Source organism: Melanotaenia boesemani, chromosome 3 (assembly GCF_017639745.1).
Source record: "Melanotaenia boesemani isolate fMelBoe1 chromosome 3, fMelBoe1.pri, whole genome shotgun sequence".
Taxonomy (NCBI): Eukaryota; Metazoa; Chordata; class Actinopteri; order Atheriniformes; family Melanotaeniidae; genus Melanotaenia; species Melanotaenia boesemani.
Window position 1 is genome coordinate 26496621 of NC_055684.1, and position 20777 is coordinate 26517397.

A 20777-nucleotide genomic window follows, 5' to 3' on the forward strand; every position below is an offset into this window, starting at 1 on the left:
ATCTCTTCATTTCTGTGAGGTCCCTGACATTCACTCTTATTCCTAACAGTTGTTTTTATTTGTCTGGTAGATCATACTTTTGTAACCAACTATTACATAATTGTATTCTAATATTGTTTGTTTTAGCTACCAAGTAATTGAGTTGAGTTTAAAAGAAAGAAAATGAAAATGTATTCAGCTCATTTCAAAACTCAAATCCTTCATGTAAACTGTAGATAGTTTTTTTTTTTTTTCCTTACGTCATTTGTTTTCGCTACAGTAAGCTGTTCTGTGTAGGTGATCTTTCATTCAGTATAAAAGGGATCTCATTTCCTTTCTGAGTGTTTCAGGTCACACACACTCTTCTGCTTTGCACAGGAAAAGTTGTATCACTGTAATTAGAGTAAGACTAAAGATGGCTCTGAGCAGTGCACTCATAATCATTTTTACATTTAATGAACTCGTTGCTTTGGATGCTGTTGAGTGCGGTAAAGGTAAAGTAAGACTTTTTGTGTCATACCTAACATTTCTTAATTCTGTAAAAGACCGTAAAGTCATATTTTTGCCTTTATTTTATTCTTAATGTACTTTGAGAACTGTATTGCAATATGACTGAAATGTGTTTTTCTTTTCACACTGACAAATATGTGAAGGTATGAAGGTATCTAATGGAGGATGTGAACCTTGCTCTGATGATTATTACAATGATCAAATCAATCGTACTCCAAGTTGCAAACCATGTAAACATTGTCTTTCAGGTAAGAGTTAAAGCTTTTATAAGACACCACCAAACAATTATAATATGAACAATTACTGATAAACTCGCAGTTTTGCTAGAAAAATCACAAAAAGTGTAACACACATTAAGGCTACAGAAAAAGAGGAATGCTTTATTCTCTTTCTTCTTGTATTGTTTCCAAATTAGCTTTTAAGCCTATATTTCTCTGACTACTTTGACTACAGAAATGTCTCTTTTTCTTTTTCTCCTTTTTTTGGAATAAGGGGGTTTTGTTGAGGAACGGTGTACCAAAGTGACAGACACAAAATGCCAATGCTATCCGGGATATGCTCTTGACAGGGAAAATTTCTGTGTGGAGTGTGCGGATGGATATTTCAGCCTTGGATATGGTGTACCTTGTAAAAAATGGACAGAGTAAGACCGCTGTTATCTAGTGTTTCAATAATTTGCACTTCCATGATATGAAATGTTGCAGCTTCAGCTATGTTCTTTAGTTTTCAAGTTGTTTTTCTTTTATATTTCATTCTAGCTGTAAAGCCGCAGGAGAGAAAGTTCGTGGAACCAAAACCTCGGATGCCATCTGTAATGAGCAAATGGAGAGTAATGTGATCACAATAGCGTCCACTACAAACCGGAGTGTTCCCATCACACGCTTAACAACCCACCGTCCACATGAGGGGGCTCAAACACAGATGACGCATTCTACCACCAGTACAACTCCTCAGGCCAATGACAGGGGGCGAGCACAGCCCCCTAATCAAATAAACACTGGAAACTACTTTGGTAAAACACTCACTGCCTTTTCTTCCGATGCAGCCTCACATTAAAGAATAACATAAACTAATCTATTGGCATTTTGTCTCATTTTACCAGGTCAAGCCCTCCTCATTTTTGGAATTGCTATGCTGGTTGTACTCACCCTTGTGACCTGCAAGCTGACTGTCCACCCTCATTTGAAGAGAGGACCAACATCACCCTGTACGTTGCAAGTAAACTGATTATGTTCTTGAGAAATGTTTGTAGCATTTTACTGAAATCTTCTGTTTGCTATGAGTCAAAATAGATGCCACCATCATGGTTACAGTTAAATACTGTTGTGGGCCCTTGCTGTGAGATTGCCTTACACCAGTTTGAACTGAGCTCAGGCAGCTGCTTTTAAGGTTTTTTTATGCTACGCTAAGCTGACCAAATGTTGGCAGTACTTGGGCAGCCCAGGTACGAAAGCGCTATCATTATCAACCCAATAAGAAAACCCACTTTATTCTCTTGCTCTATAAATACCTTAAACATATTGGAGAGAAAGCTGATATTATTAACTCCCCCTTATCTTATTATAGTTGGAAATGCATTTTACTTTAGCAAATGTATCCAAGATTAAAAATAATACTAACAAGATGAAGGGAAATGGGAACATGTGCAGTGGCTATGCAATGTGTCACACATGATGTTTCTACTGATCATGCTTTAATTTTTTATTTGCAGTGAATGACTCGTGCCGACCGCCAGTTGAAGAAAGTGGTGATAGCAGCGAGTCTTTTACTATAAAGTTAAATCCAGAGCCCTGAGGTGACGCTTTTCATTACACTAACCTGTCACCTTAAAATGTGAATTTTCAGATCAGATAATCAGCATTTGAATAATTTGAAATAGCTAAAACATTGTAGACATACATAAGACAACTATCTGTATTGTAACAGGTCTGTTCTCAAGCTGCAGTTTGGTTGATATTTGACCTCTTTGTTCTGTTGTAAAACAATATAGAGTGAAAAAATATGTATGTATCATACTTAACATCCTTTTTAAACTATTATGTTCTTTAATAACATTAATATTGATTATAATGTTATCTTTTTTTCTAACAATATCTATCAGCATAAACATCATATTTATTTCAAATGTTGAATAGCACATTTATGTATAACTGTAGATTCTTCTAGTCTGTTATTATGGTTAATGGAACTTGTTTGCCCAGATTTTATAAGCCCTCTGACACTGTATATAATACACTTTATTTGGGCCTATGACAAGTCTGAGAAATTCACAATATGAAGAAAATACCACTGATGCAGCTGCTGAAAAGCCATTTGACTTTCTTCATACTATTTTTTCAGCCTGTTTCTGTTGTTCTTTGCTCCACTGGTAGCAGGTTTATTCAACAGAGAACGAGACAAAGAAAAAAAAACAAAAAAAAACGTTCTGTGGTATGAGGGGTTGGGGGAGTTCCCATGTGGAGGTTAAGGTGCCTCTCGCTTTCCTACTGAAAAATGCCTCCTCTTGTGTTTTCGTAATCTAGCCAATGGAAAGATTGATTCTATAAATGTGAAGCCTTTGATGTTGTTTACATCTTACTGGAGTTATTTCTCAGTTAAGGACAGTCAGAGGAGTTATGAAAGCATCCCCTTGCTACTTCTCTTCATTTACATCTCACTAAGAAACCAGACACACAGTCATGTGTAGTTTTATTCTTTGTGAGCTGTAGGATCTACCTTGAAAAAGTTGTAGGCTATTGATTCCTTCCTGTAAATGGTGTTTTTATTCAAATGAAGTATTTATGTAAAATGTGTTCAGTTTTGTTTTTCCTTGAGATATTCAAGTTACTTAAGTTTGATGTTAGCAATAAAATGTTTACTTTTTCATATGCTTTTAGTGCAATAAAAAAATAAATAAAAGGGATGAGCAAATAAAGACATGGTGGTGGTTTAACATTGTTGCCCCAGAGAAAGATGGTTTTTGGTTTGAATTGGGTTTGAGTCTTTCTCTGTGGAATTTACATGTTTTCCCATGCATAATTAGCTTATCCTTGGTTACTCCATCTTACTCCAACAGTCCAAAAACATATGTTACATTAACTAGTGTCTAGGAGTGAGTGTTAGTGTGGGTGTTAGTTTGTCTCTCTGTGTTGGCCCAGTGAAGGACTGGTGACCTGTCCAGGGTCCACCCTGCTCCTCCTTGATAGCACCTGGGATAGGTCCAGCACCCCAGCGAACCTGCACTGGAATGAGCAGGATAAACTAACAAACAATGCAAAAAGCCCCTGCAGTAACTGTCTGTAAATGTTAGTAATCCAGGAAGTTGGTGTCAGGTTTCAAAGAAATAGTCATATACATGTGAAGCACACCACACCCTGACTAAGTTTTGTAGAAACTCATTGAACATGCAGATGTCATCACCTCATGTTAAACCACATGCATCTACTATTTTTCAGTGGTTCTTCTTTGTTGGTCTTGGTCTTCTTAACGTGTTGATTTATATGATCAGTTTTTATGCTTATGTCTAAAATGAACATTACCCCATCAACATTTATGAAATGTACCCAGTTGATTTTGCTCTGCATTTCTGTAATAAAGTGACTCCCAGTATTTCTTCATTTTCTTTTGCTAAACCATTCATTTTTATGCGTTTTGATATTTTGATATAAAGTAATCATTACACTTCAACATCACACTTCAGATGATTTACCTTCACTTCAAAATCCTTCCCTAATTTTAGCTAATATTATAGTTCTCCAGCTAGTTATTTTACCCCATTAAGAACCAATATCCGTTTGCTGTTTAACAAAGGCCTTTCCTGTTCCCCTTCAATCTAACCATCGATTTTAGACACATTTTATTTTTTTAGTTTAATCCTTATAAGTTCATTGAGTTTGGTTAGTTATTACTATTAGTTCAAGATATTAGTTTTAGAAATTTATCTCTTATGTTTAGCAATCTAATGCATTTATTCATTGCGCTAACTGGCTGGTAGTAATCTGCTTATTCTCTATTGCTTTCATGTTTTTTTTTTTTTTTTTGGTTAATTTTTTTCCTAAGTCTTTTGAGGAATGAGGTGTGGGCTGCATAGTCTTTTATTTCCTCTTTTTAAATTTGATTTGATCAGTTTTATAATTTTTGTCTGATGCAGACTTACACCAAAGCTGATTTTTCCAGTTTTACACTGTATAAAAGAAGTCAAACACCAGTTTTCAAATGTGTAGATATTTTAATATCTCTCAGATTTAGAAAGTTTCTTGTCAGCAAGTCAAATAAAAACATTGAAGGGTGTTGAACACTGTAGTTCTACTACCAAACAACCCACTGTAACCAAAATGACACCATATGTCAGCTGCCCTACTTTCCATCCCTGCACACCACAAAGTCTACAGAATGGGTGATTTGCATATGACAATGGCAACTCCAGTTTCAAAAGTGTCAGAATTGCCCTTTGTGGCTTTAAAATGACACTTACCTCTGGCTCCCGTTGAGAGCTGCGAGCAAGCAAGCATTACAACCTGAAGGAGGTTTCAACATGCAGCCATGTGGTTGTACCTATGTGTGTGAGAAACAGACCGGAAAGTAAAGGTCTTTGCTTTTTTTGGTGATACAGCCACAGATCACAAAGTTCAAATGTGTGTAAATTCATCGGGGAGTACCACTGAAACGCTGGTGCTACTTTAAAGAGTACTGTAATCTTGTACCACTTCTGTAGTACTGCTACAGCAATTAGCAAGATTTCACATCAAAACTTTACAAAACCACAAGCCTAGTCAGGTCAAATAGTAAATCTTATACATGCAAAATATCATGAATCAAAAAAGAAATCAAAGCTACCTGATTGATTTGTGTTTCATCAGACACCACAATATGAAAAAACAAGATTAAAGAAATGACACAATAGCCTGTTAGTTAATTTGTAATTGTTAAATTCACAGAGCAGTCGTTAGTCGTTAGGGCATGTTAAAAAAAAACTATCACAGGTTTTCTTTTGCTTTTTGTTTGCCATTTTGCAGTATCAACCCAAAGACATGTGCTTTACAGTAATACTGATCACAGAAAAACACTTGTGAAGCTGGAATCAATTGTGTTTTTCTTGAAAATTCATTCCCCGGAGTCCTCAGCATTTCATAGCCGTACCATTTCAACATGATTCAGCTGTACATTTTCCAGGAAACCCCAGACCACACCACATACAGTGAGAAAAAAGGTCAGTTAAACAACAACTATGGTGATTTGAAAGGTAATAATGATTTACATACCATCATGCATTTGCAGTGTTTGTGTGTGCTCAACATAGAGGTTTAACAACCTTGCAAACTCTCTTCATATGTTTTAGATTATAGTATGTCAGCATCAGGCTTAACACCTTGTAGGCGAAAGATTTTCTAGAAGCCAGTATGACTCCTTTTTGGAATATTTGAATTGTAGTGTGGTTTCTAATGTGACATTTACTATTTTACATATGTGAGCTGCTCTGATATGAACATGAAATGCAAGTAATATGTCTTCATGCAAAACTATGCACACACACACACACTTGAAAAAAACCCACTCATAATGAACCAACTGAAAACCTTTATTTTAATCCTGAATTTGAGTTTCCATTGTAGGCAGTACCATTTTAATGATACTATCAAATACTTTGCATGACCTCAGCTGAGGTTTCGCAGAGCATTGATTAGTGAATAATCGCCTCTACAGCTGCAAACACTGGCACACTTCCTGGTTCCATGAAGTCAAATGAAAGTCTGGCACACAACTGACAACATTGATAACAAATATCTAAATCACTGCCTAAATATGTTCAAACTGCCTGAACAAAAAACGTGTTGCAAAGTCATTCAATGCAGTAACATGTTTTTCATATTTCCACATGTGGGTTGCTTTTGGTAAAAGTACATGCTGAATCAATGTATTGACATAAACCTTGCAAAGTTGTGTCTGGAGTGTCACTGCAGCTTCACCCACACTATGATAATAATCGGCTGTCTACCCACAGTAAGGGTATATCCTATGCAATGGAAAACTGAGCAAAAGTAGGTAAATGACACTTTTAACATTACCGAAATATTTATCTTATGAAATTGCATATCTAAACCCGATATAGCCATTCTTCATCTTGATACAATAGAAGCCAGATTAAAAATACATACAAAAAACATGCACACGCTTGCCTACGCACAAACTGGAACATACAGTTTATTGGAACAATGTGTGGTGAGAACTTCTCATATGGTTTCAACCAACACATCTTTTCAGAAAAACTGAAGCATGATAACGATAAAGTGGAAACAGAATGATACAATGAACCCTTACATATTTTGTCCTATTGGTTGTTTTTTATTTGTTTTGTTTTTGTAAAATGTGATAACGCAACATAGCTATGGCAACAGCTGTAGTTATTTATGGATATTACTCTAACGTTCTGGTCTACAAGTGACTCATGCATTACTTTATGTTCCAAAGACTTATTAAAAGAACACACAATCCATCTGTTCACAAACACAATACAAAAATAGCTGTCATGGACAAAAAGTGTCCAATATACTAATAAATCCAAAAGAGAGCAACTATAAAGAGAGAAAACTCAGGACCAAATAAGAAATAAGATTAAGAAAGTGAAGAATGAATACCATGACAATTAAAAAGGCTTGGGCAAAAGTGGAGCTGGATGCGATGTTACATGTCCATCTTCGGAGCTGCTGGACAGTGTGATGGTCTATTGGCCAGATAACTGGGTGTAGAATTCAGCCAGTGTTGCATCCAGAGCTGAAGAAGAGGCAGATTGAGTACCACCATTCACTACTGGGTCACACAGAGCAGATAATGAAGGCTATGAATCGGAGCATTGACCTTCACAACCAGCAGTTATCACCACACACACAAAAATCAGCAACAACTTCTCTTATAAAAATATAACACATTTATTAAAGTACAGCACAATGGTTACTGATTAGATATACTTAGGTTAATAAATACTGTTGTTTAACTCTACCACACTATATACAAATGCTAGTAATTGTACAATAAAGACAAATAATCAGTTGTGTTGGAGTGAGGGTCACAAGATGGCTGCCATTGTCATGGAAACGACTGAGTCAAAAATGGCTGCCCTTATACCATGTGACCAGTGAACATGTAGTCTGTTGTTTCACATGTTCAATGTCCCTTCTTCTCTCTAAATTAGTTAAAGAGAAATCAAAATGGTTGTAAGTGGTGGAATTTAATAAGTTGCCGGATCAAATCAGGGAGAAGTGTGATCCCACAGGAGGTCTGGCCAGAAGACAGACTGAATGATGGGAGTCCTGAGGGTTCTTTCTATAGATGGAAGAAGTTATAATCTTTATTTAACCAGGAAATGATCCATTGAGATTGAGTGGTGTCCTAACCCAAACATGTGGAGAAGAATCAGCTCCATAAGGCCCCTCAAGAGCCCTCTGTCATGGTAGGGATTGGGAGACAAGGGTTGACCTTAGAAAACAAATGAACTTCCTTCCAGAAATCACCACCATTTTTCTGCTACAGGATATCGTACTTTGGTCTGCAAATACAAAATCATTGAGTTGACTATCCCTGGGAGGAGAGAACTTCTGTTACTCATAAGCAAAAGACGGCAGAACATGCTGAAGTAGAAAGGAGAATGCTCGGGCATTCAAATTCTGCGCAATAGAAGTGGGCTATATGAGCTTCGTCAGCACATCCACCATCAGATTGCTTCAAGAAATGGGCCTCTCAGAGGCAAGCTACACATTTCATCAAAAGCCCCTGTGGAGGTAGTGGGAAAAGCAGCACCAATGATCAGTGGTCCCTGGCTGAAGATGCTGCAGCCTTGTTGGTGCTTTTGGAGGCGCAACAGACAGTAAAGTCCAACAGGCAATTCCATCCACCTTCCTATAAGTGGTGTTATCATGGATTATTTGTTGTTGATTTACTATTTAGAGTCTCAGAATAAACACAACATTTTGCACGAATCTCGGTGAAACATCTGGATGTGATATAAATGCCTGGAAAACTTCTGTAGATTACCTAAAGGGTAACCCATGTTAAAAATCTGTGATTATTGATAGCTCCTTTAACTCCCACCGGCTGGTCAGTTCTGTAGTCAAAAGTGTTTTCTTTCATTTGAGACTGCTTGGCAAGTTAAAGCCCTATTTGCCTAAGCATGACCTAGAAGAAGTCATCCACCTGCTCAACATATCCCACATAGATCATTGCAACTCCCTGTATTATGACATTGACCAGTCATCTTTGCACCAACTGCAGCTTGCTCAAAACACTGCTGCTTGGTTGCTTACAGGGACGAGACGACGTGGTCACATCACCCCTGTGCTTGCATCTTTGCATTAGCTTCCGGTTAGTTTTAAAACCCAGTACAAAATTTTATTACTTGTTTTTAAAGCCTTAAATGGTATTTTTTCATCGACACATCCTGTATAGATGTCTAATTCAGCATTTATCTTGCATCCTACCTGTACTGTGAGCTCACTGCAGTCTTATCTTGACATTGATCTTACCTCTTGCTCTGTCCCTTTCTTTCTCTCTCTCTTTTTTTTTTGCTCTCTTCCTCAAATAATGTCTTCTTGTGTTTCTTTGCAGCACACATTTAAAAAAAGTAATATATCTGTATTTCTATCTGCTTGCTAGCATGTGACATGGTGTGTAATGCAAAACTAAACTGTAACATCAAACGACGTCATGGAAGAGAAAGTTGCATAGTGTGCAAAACAAAAGCAATTAGGTATTTTTCAAAGTGTATCTTATTTTTATTAATGCAGTGAGAGAGTGCTTTTAAATGGTACAGATGCTTTAAATGCAATATTTTATTTTAATTGTGCAATATTAAGAAAATTCAAAGTCTTGATTGAGGCTATTAGAAGTTATAAAGAACCTGTAAACAGTTTTGTTTTTTACATTGAAAAGGGCTCAAGGTTGTTGTTTAAGGGTTTCCAGACACCCCAAAATCCCCCTATTTCACACACTGGCTCTAAACAAAGTTAACAATGAGCCTTCTTTACAATGTAGATATCTATTGACTGGCAACCCCACACTGACCTCTATCTTTTCTTGGCTGCCACATAGAAAATTTCCTGGTTTTCCCCTGCTCCAGTCTAGAATTTAACATTTAACACATTTACCCTAACATGCATGTTTTTGAACAGTGGCAGGAAGCTGGAGTACCCAGTGATAAATGCAAGGGGAGAACATGTAAACTCCACAAAGAGCCTCCCACTGAGCTTTTTGCTGTGAGGCTATAGTGCAAACCACCACCACAACATCCCACAATTAATTAAATCCCAATTAACTGAATAAGGAAAAGGTTGTTGAATCATACTAATGCTGTTTTGAAACAATAGAAAGCTTTTTAACGAAAAAAAAAAAAATACTGTAAACATAGAATTTTTATGTCAAGTGTATAAAAAGTGTTTAAGCTAAATGCAAAATCTTAGCATTTTCCAAGAAAGCCTCTGGAACTGGTATCCAAAATGGTGGACACAAGGTATATTATACAGTATGACGTTTTAATGAACTTGACTCACCCACACTCACCCAATGGACTGTCATGAACAGCCTCTGTGGTCTTCCTGAGAGTAGTGTCACTGTGTCGTGCTAAAGAAACCACTGTCACTTACGTCAGCATGAAGCCGTATAAAACCCCAGAAACATGAGCAGGGCAGTATTTACAATGTATTTCTCATTTTTGCTTCTGGGCGTACTGAGCGTTTGGACTATAGGACAAGCCATAGAACATGACTGCAGTGCTGGGCAGACTAAGATAAATGGTCGGTGCTGTAACAAGTGCCCCCCAGGTAAACAATTTATTGAATATTTGAAAATAAGAAAGTGTTATCTATAAATCTCTTAAATTGTCAGAGAAGTTTCTGTGTAGAAAAACTCTTGATGGTAACATATTCTTTTAATTTCTTTCTTTAAAGGCACTTTCTTGAAGGAGTTTTGCTCTGACACTAAACAAACTGTCTGTTATCCCTGTGCGGAGGGCAAGTACTCAGCTATACACCATGTTTTTGACCAGTGTGAAGACTGCCAGTCATGCGAACAAGGTAATGCATGGGAGTGACAGTGATTTAACACTTTAAGAAAAAAAGACTAAATTTAGAGCGCAGTTTTTTTTTTTTTTTTTTTTCGATAAAGTGTGCATTTATAAATCAACAAAAACTAACAGAGAGTGAAGAGACGTGTTGAGTGGTTTGAATTCTTGTCTTTCTGCAGAATATTCTGAGAAGTGTACATCAACCACAAAGGGAAACTGTGCTTGCCGGGCTGGTTTCCTGTGCTCCAACAACATCTGCTCAAAGTGCCAGAAAAATGAATGTACAATATGGGAAAACCCCATAAGAACAGGTGAGAATGGAATCATTTTAAAGTTAAGGAAAAACTTTTTCATGACATGCTGCTTCCAATTTTATGTACTGCTGTTGCAAAAAGGTTTCAGTACTTAGATATAAATAGCTGCCATAACCTTTACTCATTGTGGGTGTTATTAGTGGCCAACCAGTTTGTGTGAATAACTGTAACCCTCCAACAAGCTACTTTTAGAAATGTAGGCTGAATGTAGTATGAATAAGAAAAAAGGTCACCACTAATATCTATCTTTTTTTCTATCTATGCAGAGAACTTGGATTCATATTCGTACCACTGTGAGCCTAAATGCCGGGAACAGGAATACTTTGATGTGAGCAATAATAACTGCAAACCCTGGACAAAGTAAGAAAAGTTTCAAGAAAGTTCAGCAGTTTTTCTCATTTACTTTGATTCCCTTTATTTAAGCAGTCTTAAATTCTCTGAGCTATAAGTGCTACGGTCCGAGTTGTTTTCAGAGACATCTCAAATATTAAGGATGTTTACACATTTCATTCACTTCAAACCTAACTTTTGTATCCACAAGCTATCCACTGCCTCCAAATGAAAAGGTGTTTTGTCATTGTGGGAGCTGCATGGGTCAAAGGTTTAGATCTTTGTTCACAATGATAATCAATGTAATAAAAATTTCTTATAGACAAAAGTGACTCATTTAAACTATACCTTTAATTTAAAGAGTATATTGCTGGAAGGTGTTGGTGCTTTGTGTTGTGGTGGTTTCGGCTACAACTGTCAGCATATGGTTAAACCAGTGTCAGAGTCATAGGGGGGTCCCGGGCCATGTTGATGAGGCTGATTGTAGAGGGGAAGAAACTGTTTTTATGGCGTGAGGTTGATGTTCAGCTTCCACTTGAGGTCCTAGCTGAAGATGGTGCCCAGGAAGCAGAAGGACTCCACAGTGCTGACTGGGGAATCACACAGGGTGATGGGGGCGAGAAGGGCTGCGTTCTTTCTGAAGTCCACAACCAACTCCACTGACTTCAGAGCATTGAGCTCCAGGTTGTTCTGACTGCACCAAGATACCAGAGATTAGTCCAGTGAGGGTGGTGTTGTCCGCAAACTTCAGGAGCTTGACAGATTGATGACTGGAGGTGCAGTTGTTGATGTACAGAGAGAAAAGAAAGGGGGAAAGGATGCAGCCTTGAGGGGAACTGATGCTGATAGACATAGATAGAGAGTCAGAGACATGAACTCCCAGCTTCACATTCAGCTGAGCGAGCTTGTCCTGCAGGAGAGCCGGGATGATGGTGTTGCAGGCAGAGCTAAAATCCATAAACAGGATCCTCGCATATGTTTCTGAAATATACAGTGTTCCAGATTTCTGTACAAGTAGGATATCGGTTGAATAAATATTTGGGTCTTAGTTTTTCTGTGGAAGATTGAGCTTGTATTGTTTCTGATGTCTATTCAGATCTCAGTTTTGGTTGGTTTTTGAGCTTAATTGAAGGGGAGCTCGTTAAAGAGATTCTTTCACATTAATAAGCAAGTCAAAGTTTCCATGCAGTATGGAGAGAAGGAAGTATCTTTATGCAAATGAAAAAATGTGAAATCGTCCATAAAAATAGTCTGGTCCATTCAGATAAAAGCCAGTTGTGTGAGACATGGGTGTCAGTCATTACTCAAGAAATGCTGCAGATTCCTTCTGTAGTTTTGATGTGTTGCCAGTTTAGCCTAATAATGATCTATTTATCTCTCTATGCAGAGAGAAATAGATTGTTCAGGGTTGTTGGTATATACAAACTTGTTAAGATTATGATAAGGAATCATTTTCAGTTCATTTTACTAGTTGTATGTTACAGTTCTCAAGTTACATCTGGACAGTTTTTATGTCCACATTGGAGTCATGATAACCATGGATTACACAAAAAGTGTGTATTCAAGTCAATATCAGAGATACTGCAGTATTAGAAAATGACTGCCAAGCAATCAGTAACTGAACCAAAGCAAATGAGGAAATTGTTAAAGGAAGAAGTGAAATTCAAAGTAACATTAACTCTGGTTGTTGTGGTCAACAGTTGCAGCGATGTTGGACTTGCTGAAAGGATTCCAGGGAACAAAACTCGCAACCCAGTTTGTTATGGTATGTTGACACTGACACATCCTAGTGCAGAGTGTTATTTAATGACATGTTTTGATTAGTTGACTATAATCAGGTACACCTTTACAATAATGCATTTCATTTACTTAACAATGATTTGACTTTTTTTTCCAGAGACACCAACACACAAAAATCAAGACTTTATCCGTGTGAGCCTGTGCATTGGATTTGTTTTGTGCTCCCTCTCCCTCTTTATTTTTATGTCTTATATTTGTGCCAAGAACCTGAGGAAACACAAAGCAAGTAAGCAATCTTTAATGGAAAACCATATTACAAAGTCAACTGAACTCAGCAGAGCATGTGAATTTAATTTACAAAAACACGTAGGCATGATTTCACTCAATTATCCAATAATTTGTAACAGCAACAAAGCAACACGAACAAAACTAAATAATTTTTTTTACATGAAGTAGTTGGTAAAGAGCACTCACCCAGCTATTTCTAAACGTGTTTCCTGTCACTTGGCATAAAAAAAACAATACAAAAGTGTACCTGATTACAAAGTGAACTCCATGATGCCAAGACTGTAAAGGGCAGTAATGTGAATTTGGTGGAAACTGGATGAAAATATAGTTCCTCTACTGACAACATAATTTGCACTAACTGTCTTTGCCACAGATAAAAAACCTCATCCAGTGGCCTTTTGCAAAAGCAGCAACTTTCCCCTGTCCAAGGAGGAGAGCGGGTTCCAGGATGATTCCAAGGACAGCAACAGTTCAGGCCAGCCAAGTCTGGAAAAAGTCCTATTTTTATGATAATATAATATAATATAATATAATATAATATAATATAATATAATATAATATAATATAATATAATATAATATAATATAATATATTGTTTGATCTCACCACACATTTAAATATCTTTCACATTTAATTTAAGTCGCTTTGGAGAAAATGACTATATAATATAATATAATATAATATAATATAATATAATATAATATAATATAATATAATATAATATAATAGAAAAGAATAGAATAGAATAGAATACTACTGTCTTCTTGATTATCAAATCTCTGTAAGTAAATGTCAAGTCTCTATTTACTTCTTTCTCAGACAGATAAGAAAAGTTTTGTTACCTTGATATGCTCCAACTACATCTGTTGTCTTTTTCAGAAGGGTCATGTGATGTTACTGTGACGTGTCTTATCAGCTGTTAAATCAGCTGTTTTTGGTGGGGTTGCCAGACAGCAGGGGACAACCATGCCCCCTGCTGTCCCAGATTTTCTCAGAAGACAAAAGCAGAACCACTGACATAATGAACATACAGGACTATGAAACACAAATGGAAGATTTACTGCAAGAAACAACCACAACAAAATTCTGAAAAAAAGAATCCAACAGTGGATAAAAAGAGGACGTTAAAGACTCTACTCAAACTGTTACTAGAAACAAACAAAATTGATAATGACACAATCATTTGGATCCCACTGCAAGTATCACACCCCATATATAGCACCCCCAAAATCCATAAATTAGGCGCACCAGTATGCCCCAATTGTTTACAGCATGGGATTGGTCAATCTATCCAAAGATCTGGTAGAAATAATGAAAACTCTCTTGGGACTCGCAGACCTAACACTGTAAAAACGTGAAACATCTCTGACCCAAGACTGGCCAGAGCCATTAAAAACAGCACCTACACAATGCAACAACGGTTTCTGGACAAGGTATGTAGACAGCATACTGGAGATAATTAGAAAAGGACAGACATCCACACTCACCGAACATCTGGACCAAATGGAAGACACAGGAAACATTGAATTTACACACACAGAAGAAAAACAAATTTGTATCTTTCCTGAACATGACACTCACGCACAAAGATGTTAGCAGCACAAGTAGTGTAATATACAGGAAACCCCCACACACACTGATCATTATCTGTTATGATCCTCAGAACACCCAACCATACAAAAATTGTCAGTTATCAGGACTCTGATTGATCACGGACCCACAGAGCACATCACATCATAAGACACATCACAGTAACATTATGTGACCCTTCTGAGGAAGACTACAGATGTAGTCGAAACATGTCAAGGTAACAGAAAACTTATTCTCATCTGTCTGACAAAGAAGGAAGAGACTTGACTTATCTGATTATAGGGTGTATGAGTAACTGTACTATAGATGCTGTCTTCCGCAAGCAGAGAATAAACGTGTAGCTGATGCAAACTTCCACAACACACTTCAAGTCAGTGGCTTGTTTTAAAAGCCATTGACTTGTATCACAAAATAACTAAATTAAAAAGGTAATTAAAAATGTTCCCTTTGAGTAAAGAAAGCTAAACACAAAGACTAGTATGCTCTCTGGACTCTGCTTTATAAACAGCATGTTAAGCCTGAATCAGAGATGGGAGCGCAGAGCAGTCTTAACTGTCTTCAGTTAAACTTTAAGTCAAATACTGCCTCATAGTTGGCTAAAGCAACACATTATCCACACAATTAACCTAAATGCCGCTAGAGATTCTTGAGGCTATTACATTAACATCGTTTGCTCCTGTGCAGCTGCTGAATAGAACAGATGCTGGGGTTTGATTTTATGTAAGTTTATTTACAGATTATTTATGTTTTATCTAAGTGTCACTCACACACACACACACACACATATATATAAATAATGCTCTGTAATATAATCTCTATTTTCTAACCTTTATTCTTCTGTCATGAAATAATGATAGTTATCAGAGGGTATGGGATATATCTCTGCTGTCAGGTGCAAATCTCCAATCTCCAAAACAATCAATTTTCAAATGTTTTGTAAAAACTGGACATAATATCATCAACCTTAGTATTGTGTTCTAAGCATATATCTTTGGTTAAATATTTGTAAAACAACAGACAGACATAAAGGGTGACCAATAGTACTGATTTATGAAGGAAAACAAAAATCACAAATTTTGGACATAGGAGGTTTTTGCCCGACAGCAGCTAGATATGAAAAACACTCGTTCTCTCAGTCAAAATTAATTTTTTTAATATTGTAAATATATTCTCATATATGTTCATTTTTTTCATTTTATTCTATTGTAGTTGGTTTCTTGACTCTTAACATACAATTAGAAAATTTGTTGGGTGGGTGGGGTGGGGGGTGGAGGGCTTGCTGGAGGGATGTGGACCCCCTGAAAGTTCATGGACCACCCCTGTGCCCATCCCAATTAATTTTTTTCTCCGTTTTTTTAATCTTAAAATAACATTTATAGAACAAAATATGCCTCTTCACACTCAGCTTACCTCATTTATCCATAAGTGTCTCCTGTTCTGTTTTGTCTTGATTCAGATTTGAAGTTTTATTTGCAAACTTTATTGTCATTTTCAGCCAAAGTTACATGTTTTTGCAGATAATGCCCAAATTATCTGCCATATCTTCCTCTAATGTACTCTTTTCTTTTTCTTTTTTTTTTTTTTGAGGACAAAACCACTTCAAAGGGGCTTTTTGGAAAGGCGCAGAAGCTTGCAAGCAGAAATGCCAATAGTGAGAACTTTATTCTGGCAAAGAGATAGGAATTCCTTCTAGTGACGGCATTAATTCAAATAAATCTACCAAATAAAAGAAAAACTTTGAAGCAGGTTTTGTCCCATTAGTGCCTCATTTGTTAAGTAATACTTGATTTACCATGTAAATATTTTTCATTAGTTTAAAGTGTGATAATAATGTAATTCAACTTAAAAATATTACCTCATTCACTGGAAACGTCTTGCTTTAATCTATCTTAGCACTTCACAACTTAGCACTTATTTAAAAACTGTTACTGTATTTTCATTTTGAAAGTTGTAACTGCATTTTTTCTATTTAACCATTGTAATATAGCATTGAACAATAACTTAACAATGTCTCCCCAGAGGTTCCTGCGAAAAGTACAACATAATAAATGATTGATAAAAAAAATCATGATGAAATCCTGTGTAAAGTTATTTTACATGTTCATTTACCTGATATAGTTGTGTAGATTTGAACACACATTTGGGGTACCCAAAGTCACACATTTGTAAACCACATATTACACTTTTGTAACCATTAATGAGTCTAATTTCTCCCCATAATTAATAATCTCTTCTCTAGGATATTGACTCTATGAAGTGGTGATTCTTAATCTCTCCGATCACATGATCAGTTGTTTCTGTTCTATATGCTTGTTCTGAATTGGGTGAAAAGGCTTTTCAGTCTCCACCTTCTGCTTGGAATATGTTGCAGAAAGACCAGAAACTAACTGAGTTAATTGCATGGAGTGCTTTTAAATACAGAGAATTCTCAAGACCAACTCACTGCACTTGTTTATCATAATTTGCTTGAAAATGTGATTTTCTCTTTTAATTGTCTTTTGTGTATTTTAACTGGGTAACTTTTGTAACTGTGTCTTTGTATTTGCTGCAGCCTATCTTGGACCAGGACTCCCTTGTAAAAGAGATTCTTAGTCCTGATTAAATAAAGTTTAAATAACAAAAAAAAAAAAAAAAAAAAAAAAAAAAAGTGTGATAGAGTTCAAATTACACTGGGGCTTTCAGGGCAGCCTTTATTTCAGGCATATACTGAGACTTCACAAGTCACGAGTATGCACATATATATCAGTGCACTGTAGCGTAGTCAGAAATGTGGACTACCAAAAACATTCTTCTGCGATTGTACGCAGCTGACACAATTAGAAAAATAACACATAAACAACAAAGTCATTCATGCTATAAAAATCAGAATTTGGCAATATCTATGTGAGAGAAGCTTATTTTGGGTAAATAGGTGTTATTTCACAGCAGTGAACTGAAACCACCACAAATCACTTTGCATGCATTTTCTATACAGCTTTTTCCAGTTCAGGGTCGTGGGGTGGCTGCAGCCTATTTCAGCAATTAGCAGGCGAGAGGCAGGGTACACCCTGGACAGGCCCATCACAGGGCCAACACAGAGAGACAAACAACCACTCACACTCACGCCTAAAGAGAATTTAGTGTGACCAATTAACATAACATGCATGTCTTTGGATGGTGGGAGAAAGCCGAAGTACCCGGTGAGCAACACACATACATGGGGTGAACATCCAAACATTTTACTTTATTGTCCTTAATTATGAAGTTTATTTATTATTTTCAAGTCTTACATTTTAGTTTATCATCATCAGGTGTCCAGGAACAAAGTTATCACTGGTGCTATTTTAAAAATCTAAATTTGGTTTTATCTCCGCATGAGAAACTGATTTTTGGCACATAGGTGCTTTGTCATAGTGGTGAACTAAATCCACAAAAAATAAGCCTTTGGAGGAGCACTGCTTGTTTTAAGGGGAGCCAAGCTCTCCTTAGCTCCATAATACAAAGCATGGTAACAGTGACACATACAACGTTATATGAAGGAAAACTGCTGTCTTCTCCACCATTAGATGTGAAGTAATAAATAATGTGTTTGTTGAGTGATATATGTGACAACCAGTTCATCTCCTTCAAACTGTGGGCTGGGCTCTAGTATGAAAGTGTCATCAAGTTGGCAAACCATTGGCTCTCCAATGCAGGAGCCAACCATCACCGCAGATTTGTCTGTTAAGGCATCTGCCTCAACATCCTTAGCAAATTCAATTTCTTTGTATGCATCAGTCAGATGTATATCACTGATTGCATCAAAATTGTTCCCCCCATCATCACTGTGATCTCTGAGATTCCAATTGCACAAATAAAACTTTAATATTCACATTTTCTGAACAGGGTACAGTTATTTAATCTTTCAGTACATGATAGGGTCCTTGTTCCTCTTCTTCTGTGTTTCCTCATTTGCCTATCTTCATGAATCCACCCCAACTCATTTTTCGTTTGTGTTTTCTAGCCAATTTGTTGTTTTTACACACAATTTCTCTTCTATTCAGGAACAACAGTCTCCTCATCATCATATTTTGTTTCATCATTCCCATCTATGCCTATGCCTATCTATTTGTCCAGCGGTGATTGTTTTCTTGATTCTTTCATCCTAGTATCTCTTTTTTTTTTTTTTTTTTTTTTTTAAACAGAAGAGCCTTTCTGCCGTCCAAATTCCAGCAAGAGTATCATCATCCATGAAATTAATGTCGTTGATCAGTCTGTAATACCCTACATGTCATGAGACTCTAGACTCTTCCCCTGTGTGTGGATGTGTGTGTGTGGGCGTGTTTTTCTTCTGACAGGCTCATAAGTTGCAGCTGCCAGTCTTCCAATCAACGCGGCTGCCGGTAATCTACTCATCACAGCAACGGTGTATTTATACGACGTTGTCTTCCACATGCAGTATTTGGCCTTTTTTTTTATTTATTATTTTTATTTTTATTTTATTGTCTATTGTCAAAGAATCTTGTCATGCTCATGAGCGCGCGCACACGCTCACGCTCATGCTCCAGGTTTAACATATGCACTGTTCTTCCAGAGAATCTGGTTTTCCAGTCTCATTCAGTTTCGGACAGACTACCACCACCGCTCCAGAGTTCCCATTCGCATATCGCTGCCTTGGACTCCACCTTCATCCATCTGCCCGTTCATCAGCTCACCACGACTATTGTTCATTTAAATTAATTCTTTTTTGTTCTCAGCTCCAGTACTTGGTCTGCTCTTTGGGTCCACCATCTTGCCCTTGTGACAATACGTGATTTTCAAATCTCCATAATAATATATTCCTTGATCAACAAAAATTTTCACCATCTGGATTTAACTAAGCAAATAGGTATGAGCCTCCTATTGGATAATTACTGTATGGATGATTATCTTTCAGCTGGCAAAACGTTCTTTTACCCTAACTGTTGCAATGAGTTGCTCCCATTTCATAAACAACCACGTCGAAAGCCACATCCAGTGGCATTTCCACAAGTACAATGCGAAGGAAAGTCAAGGGATTGGGACTGAACAGCTGTGTAGCCATAAGAAAGCCACTAATCAGTGAGGCTAACTGGAGAAAAAGGCTTCAGTTTGCTAGGGAGTATAAAGATTGTACTCTGGAGCTGGAAGAAGGTCATGTGGTCTGATGAGACCAGATTTACCCTGTTCCAGAGTGATGGAAGTATCAGGATAAGAAGAGAGGCAGATGAAGTGATGCACCCATCATGCCTAGTTCCTACTGTACAAGCCTGTAGGGGCAGTCTATGATCTGGGGTTGCTGTAGGCGGTCAGGTAGGTTCAGCAACATTATTTGTTGAAAGAATGAGGTCAGCTGATACCTGAATATACTGAACCAGCAGGTTACTCCATCAATGTTTGTTTTTCTTCCTGGATGGCTAGAGCAAATTCCAAGATGACATTGCCAGGATTTATTCGGCTCTAATTGTGAAAGAGGCCACAGAGTCCAGACCCGAACACCTTTGAGAATCTTTGGGATGTGCAGGAGAAAACTTTGCTCAGTGGTCGGACTCCCATCATCAATACAAGATCTTAGTAAAAAAATAATGCAACACTGGATAGATATAAATCTTGTGACATTGCAGAAGCTTATCGAAACAATGCCAGAGCAAATCAAGGCTAAAAGTGGTCCAAAGAAATATGAATGTGTGACCTTTATTTATTTTTTTTATTGCAACTGACCACTTTCTTCTTCCATTTACATTGAAACTACAAACTACTACTACAATCCACCTGCATGATAAGATCAAATCAAATAAAATCTAACTTTATTTATGAAGCACTTTTCATACATAAAGCAGTGCAAAGGGCTTTACATAATAAAAACATATATAAGTATTAAACATAAAGTGCAATAACACACACTTTATCATACTCTTATTCTCACACACACACATCATCCCTCTCTCAACCACACAGCACACATATATAACCCGCACCCATCTTTGCACAAACATAAACTCTGACTTCTAGTTTCTGTC

At 37.0% G+C, this 20777-nt stretch overlaps 2 protein-coding genes and 1 long non-coding RNA gene across 3 annotated transcripts; 2 read left to right on the forward strand and 1 right to left on the reverse strand.

The window, feature by feature from the left end:
- The first annotated feature begins 310 nt into the window (after positions 1–310).
- On the forward strand, positions 311–4077 carry si:ch73-361p23.3 (tumor necrosis factor receptor superfamily member 4). The gene is made up of 6 exons (XM_041980908.1): positions 311–473; positions 633–737; positions 982–1132; positions 1248–1501; positions 1592–1696; positions 2201–4077. Exons 1-6 carry the CDS (start codon positions 395–397, stop codon positions 2281–2283), a joined length of 777 nt encoding a protein of 258 aa, XP_041836842.1. The 5' UTR covers positions 311–394; the 3' UTR covers positions 2284–4077.
- A 5999-nt stretch (positions 4078–10076) lies between these two features.
- Positions 10077–13837, forward strand: tnfrsf18 (tumor necrosis factor receptor superfamily, member 18). The gene is made up of 7 exons (XM_041979206.1): positions 10077–10277; positions 10404–10529; positions 10699–10830; positions 11100–11193; positions 12864–12928; positions 13061–13189; positions 13565–13837. Exons 1-7 carry the CDS (start codon positions 10133–10135, stop codon positions 13699–13701), a joined length of 828 nt encoding a protein of 275 aa, XP_041835140.1. The 5' UTR covers positions 10077–10132; the 3' UTR covers positions 13702–13837.
- On the reverse strand, positions 13186–14780 carry LOC121635854. Its single transcript, XR_006009548.1, has 2 exons — positions 14034–14780; positions 13186–13677 (listed from the first exon to the last, which is right to left on the reverse strand). It is a non-coding gene; the product is annotated as an uncharacterized LOC121635854 (long non-coding RNA).
- Positions 14781–20777: the final 5997 nt, after the last annotated feature.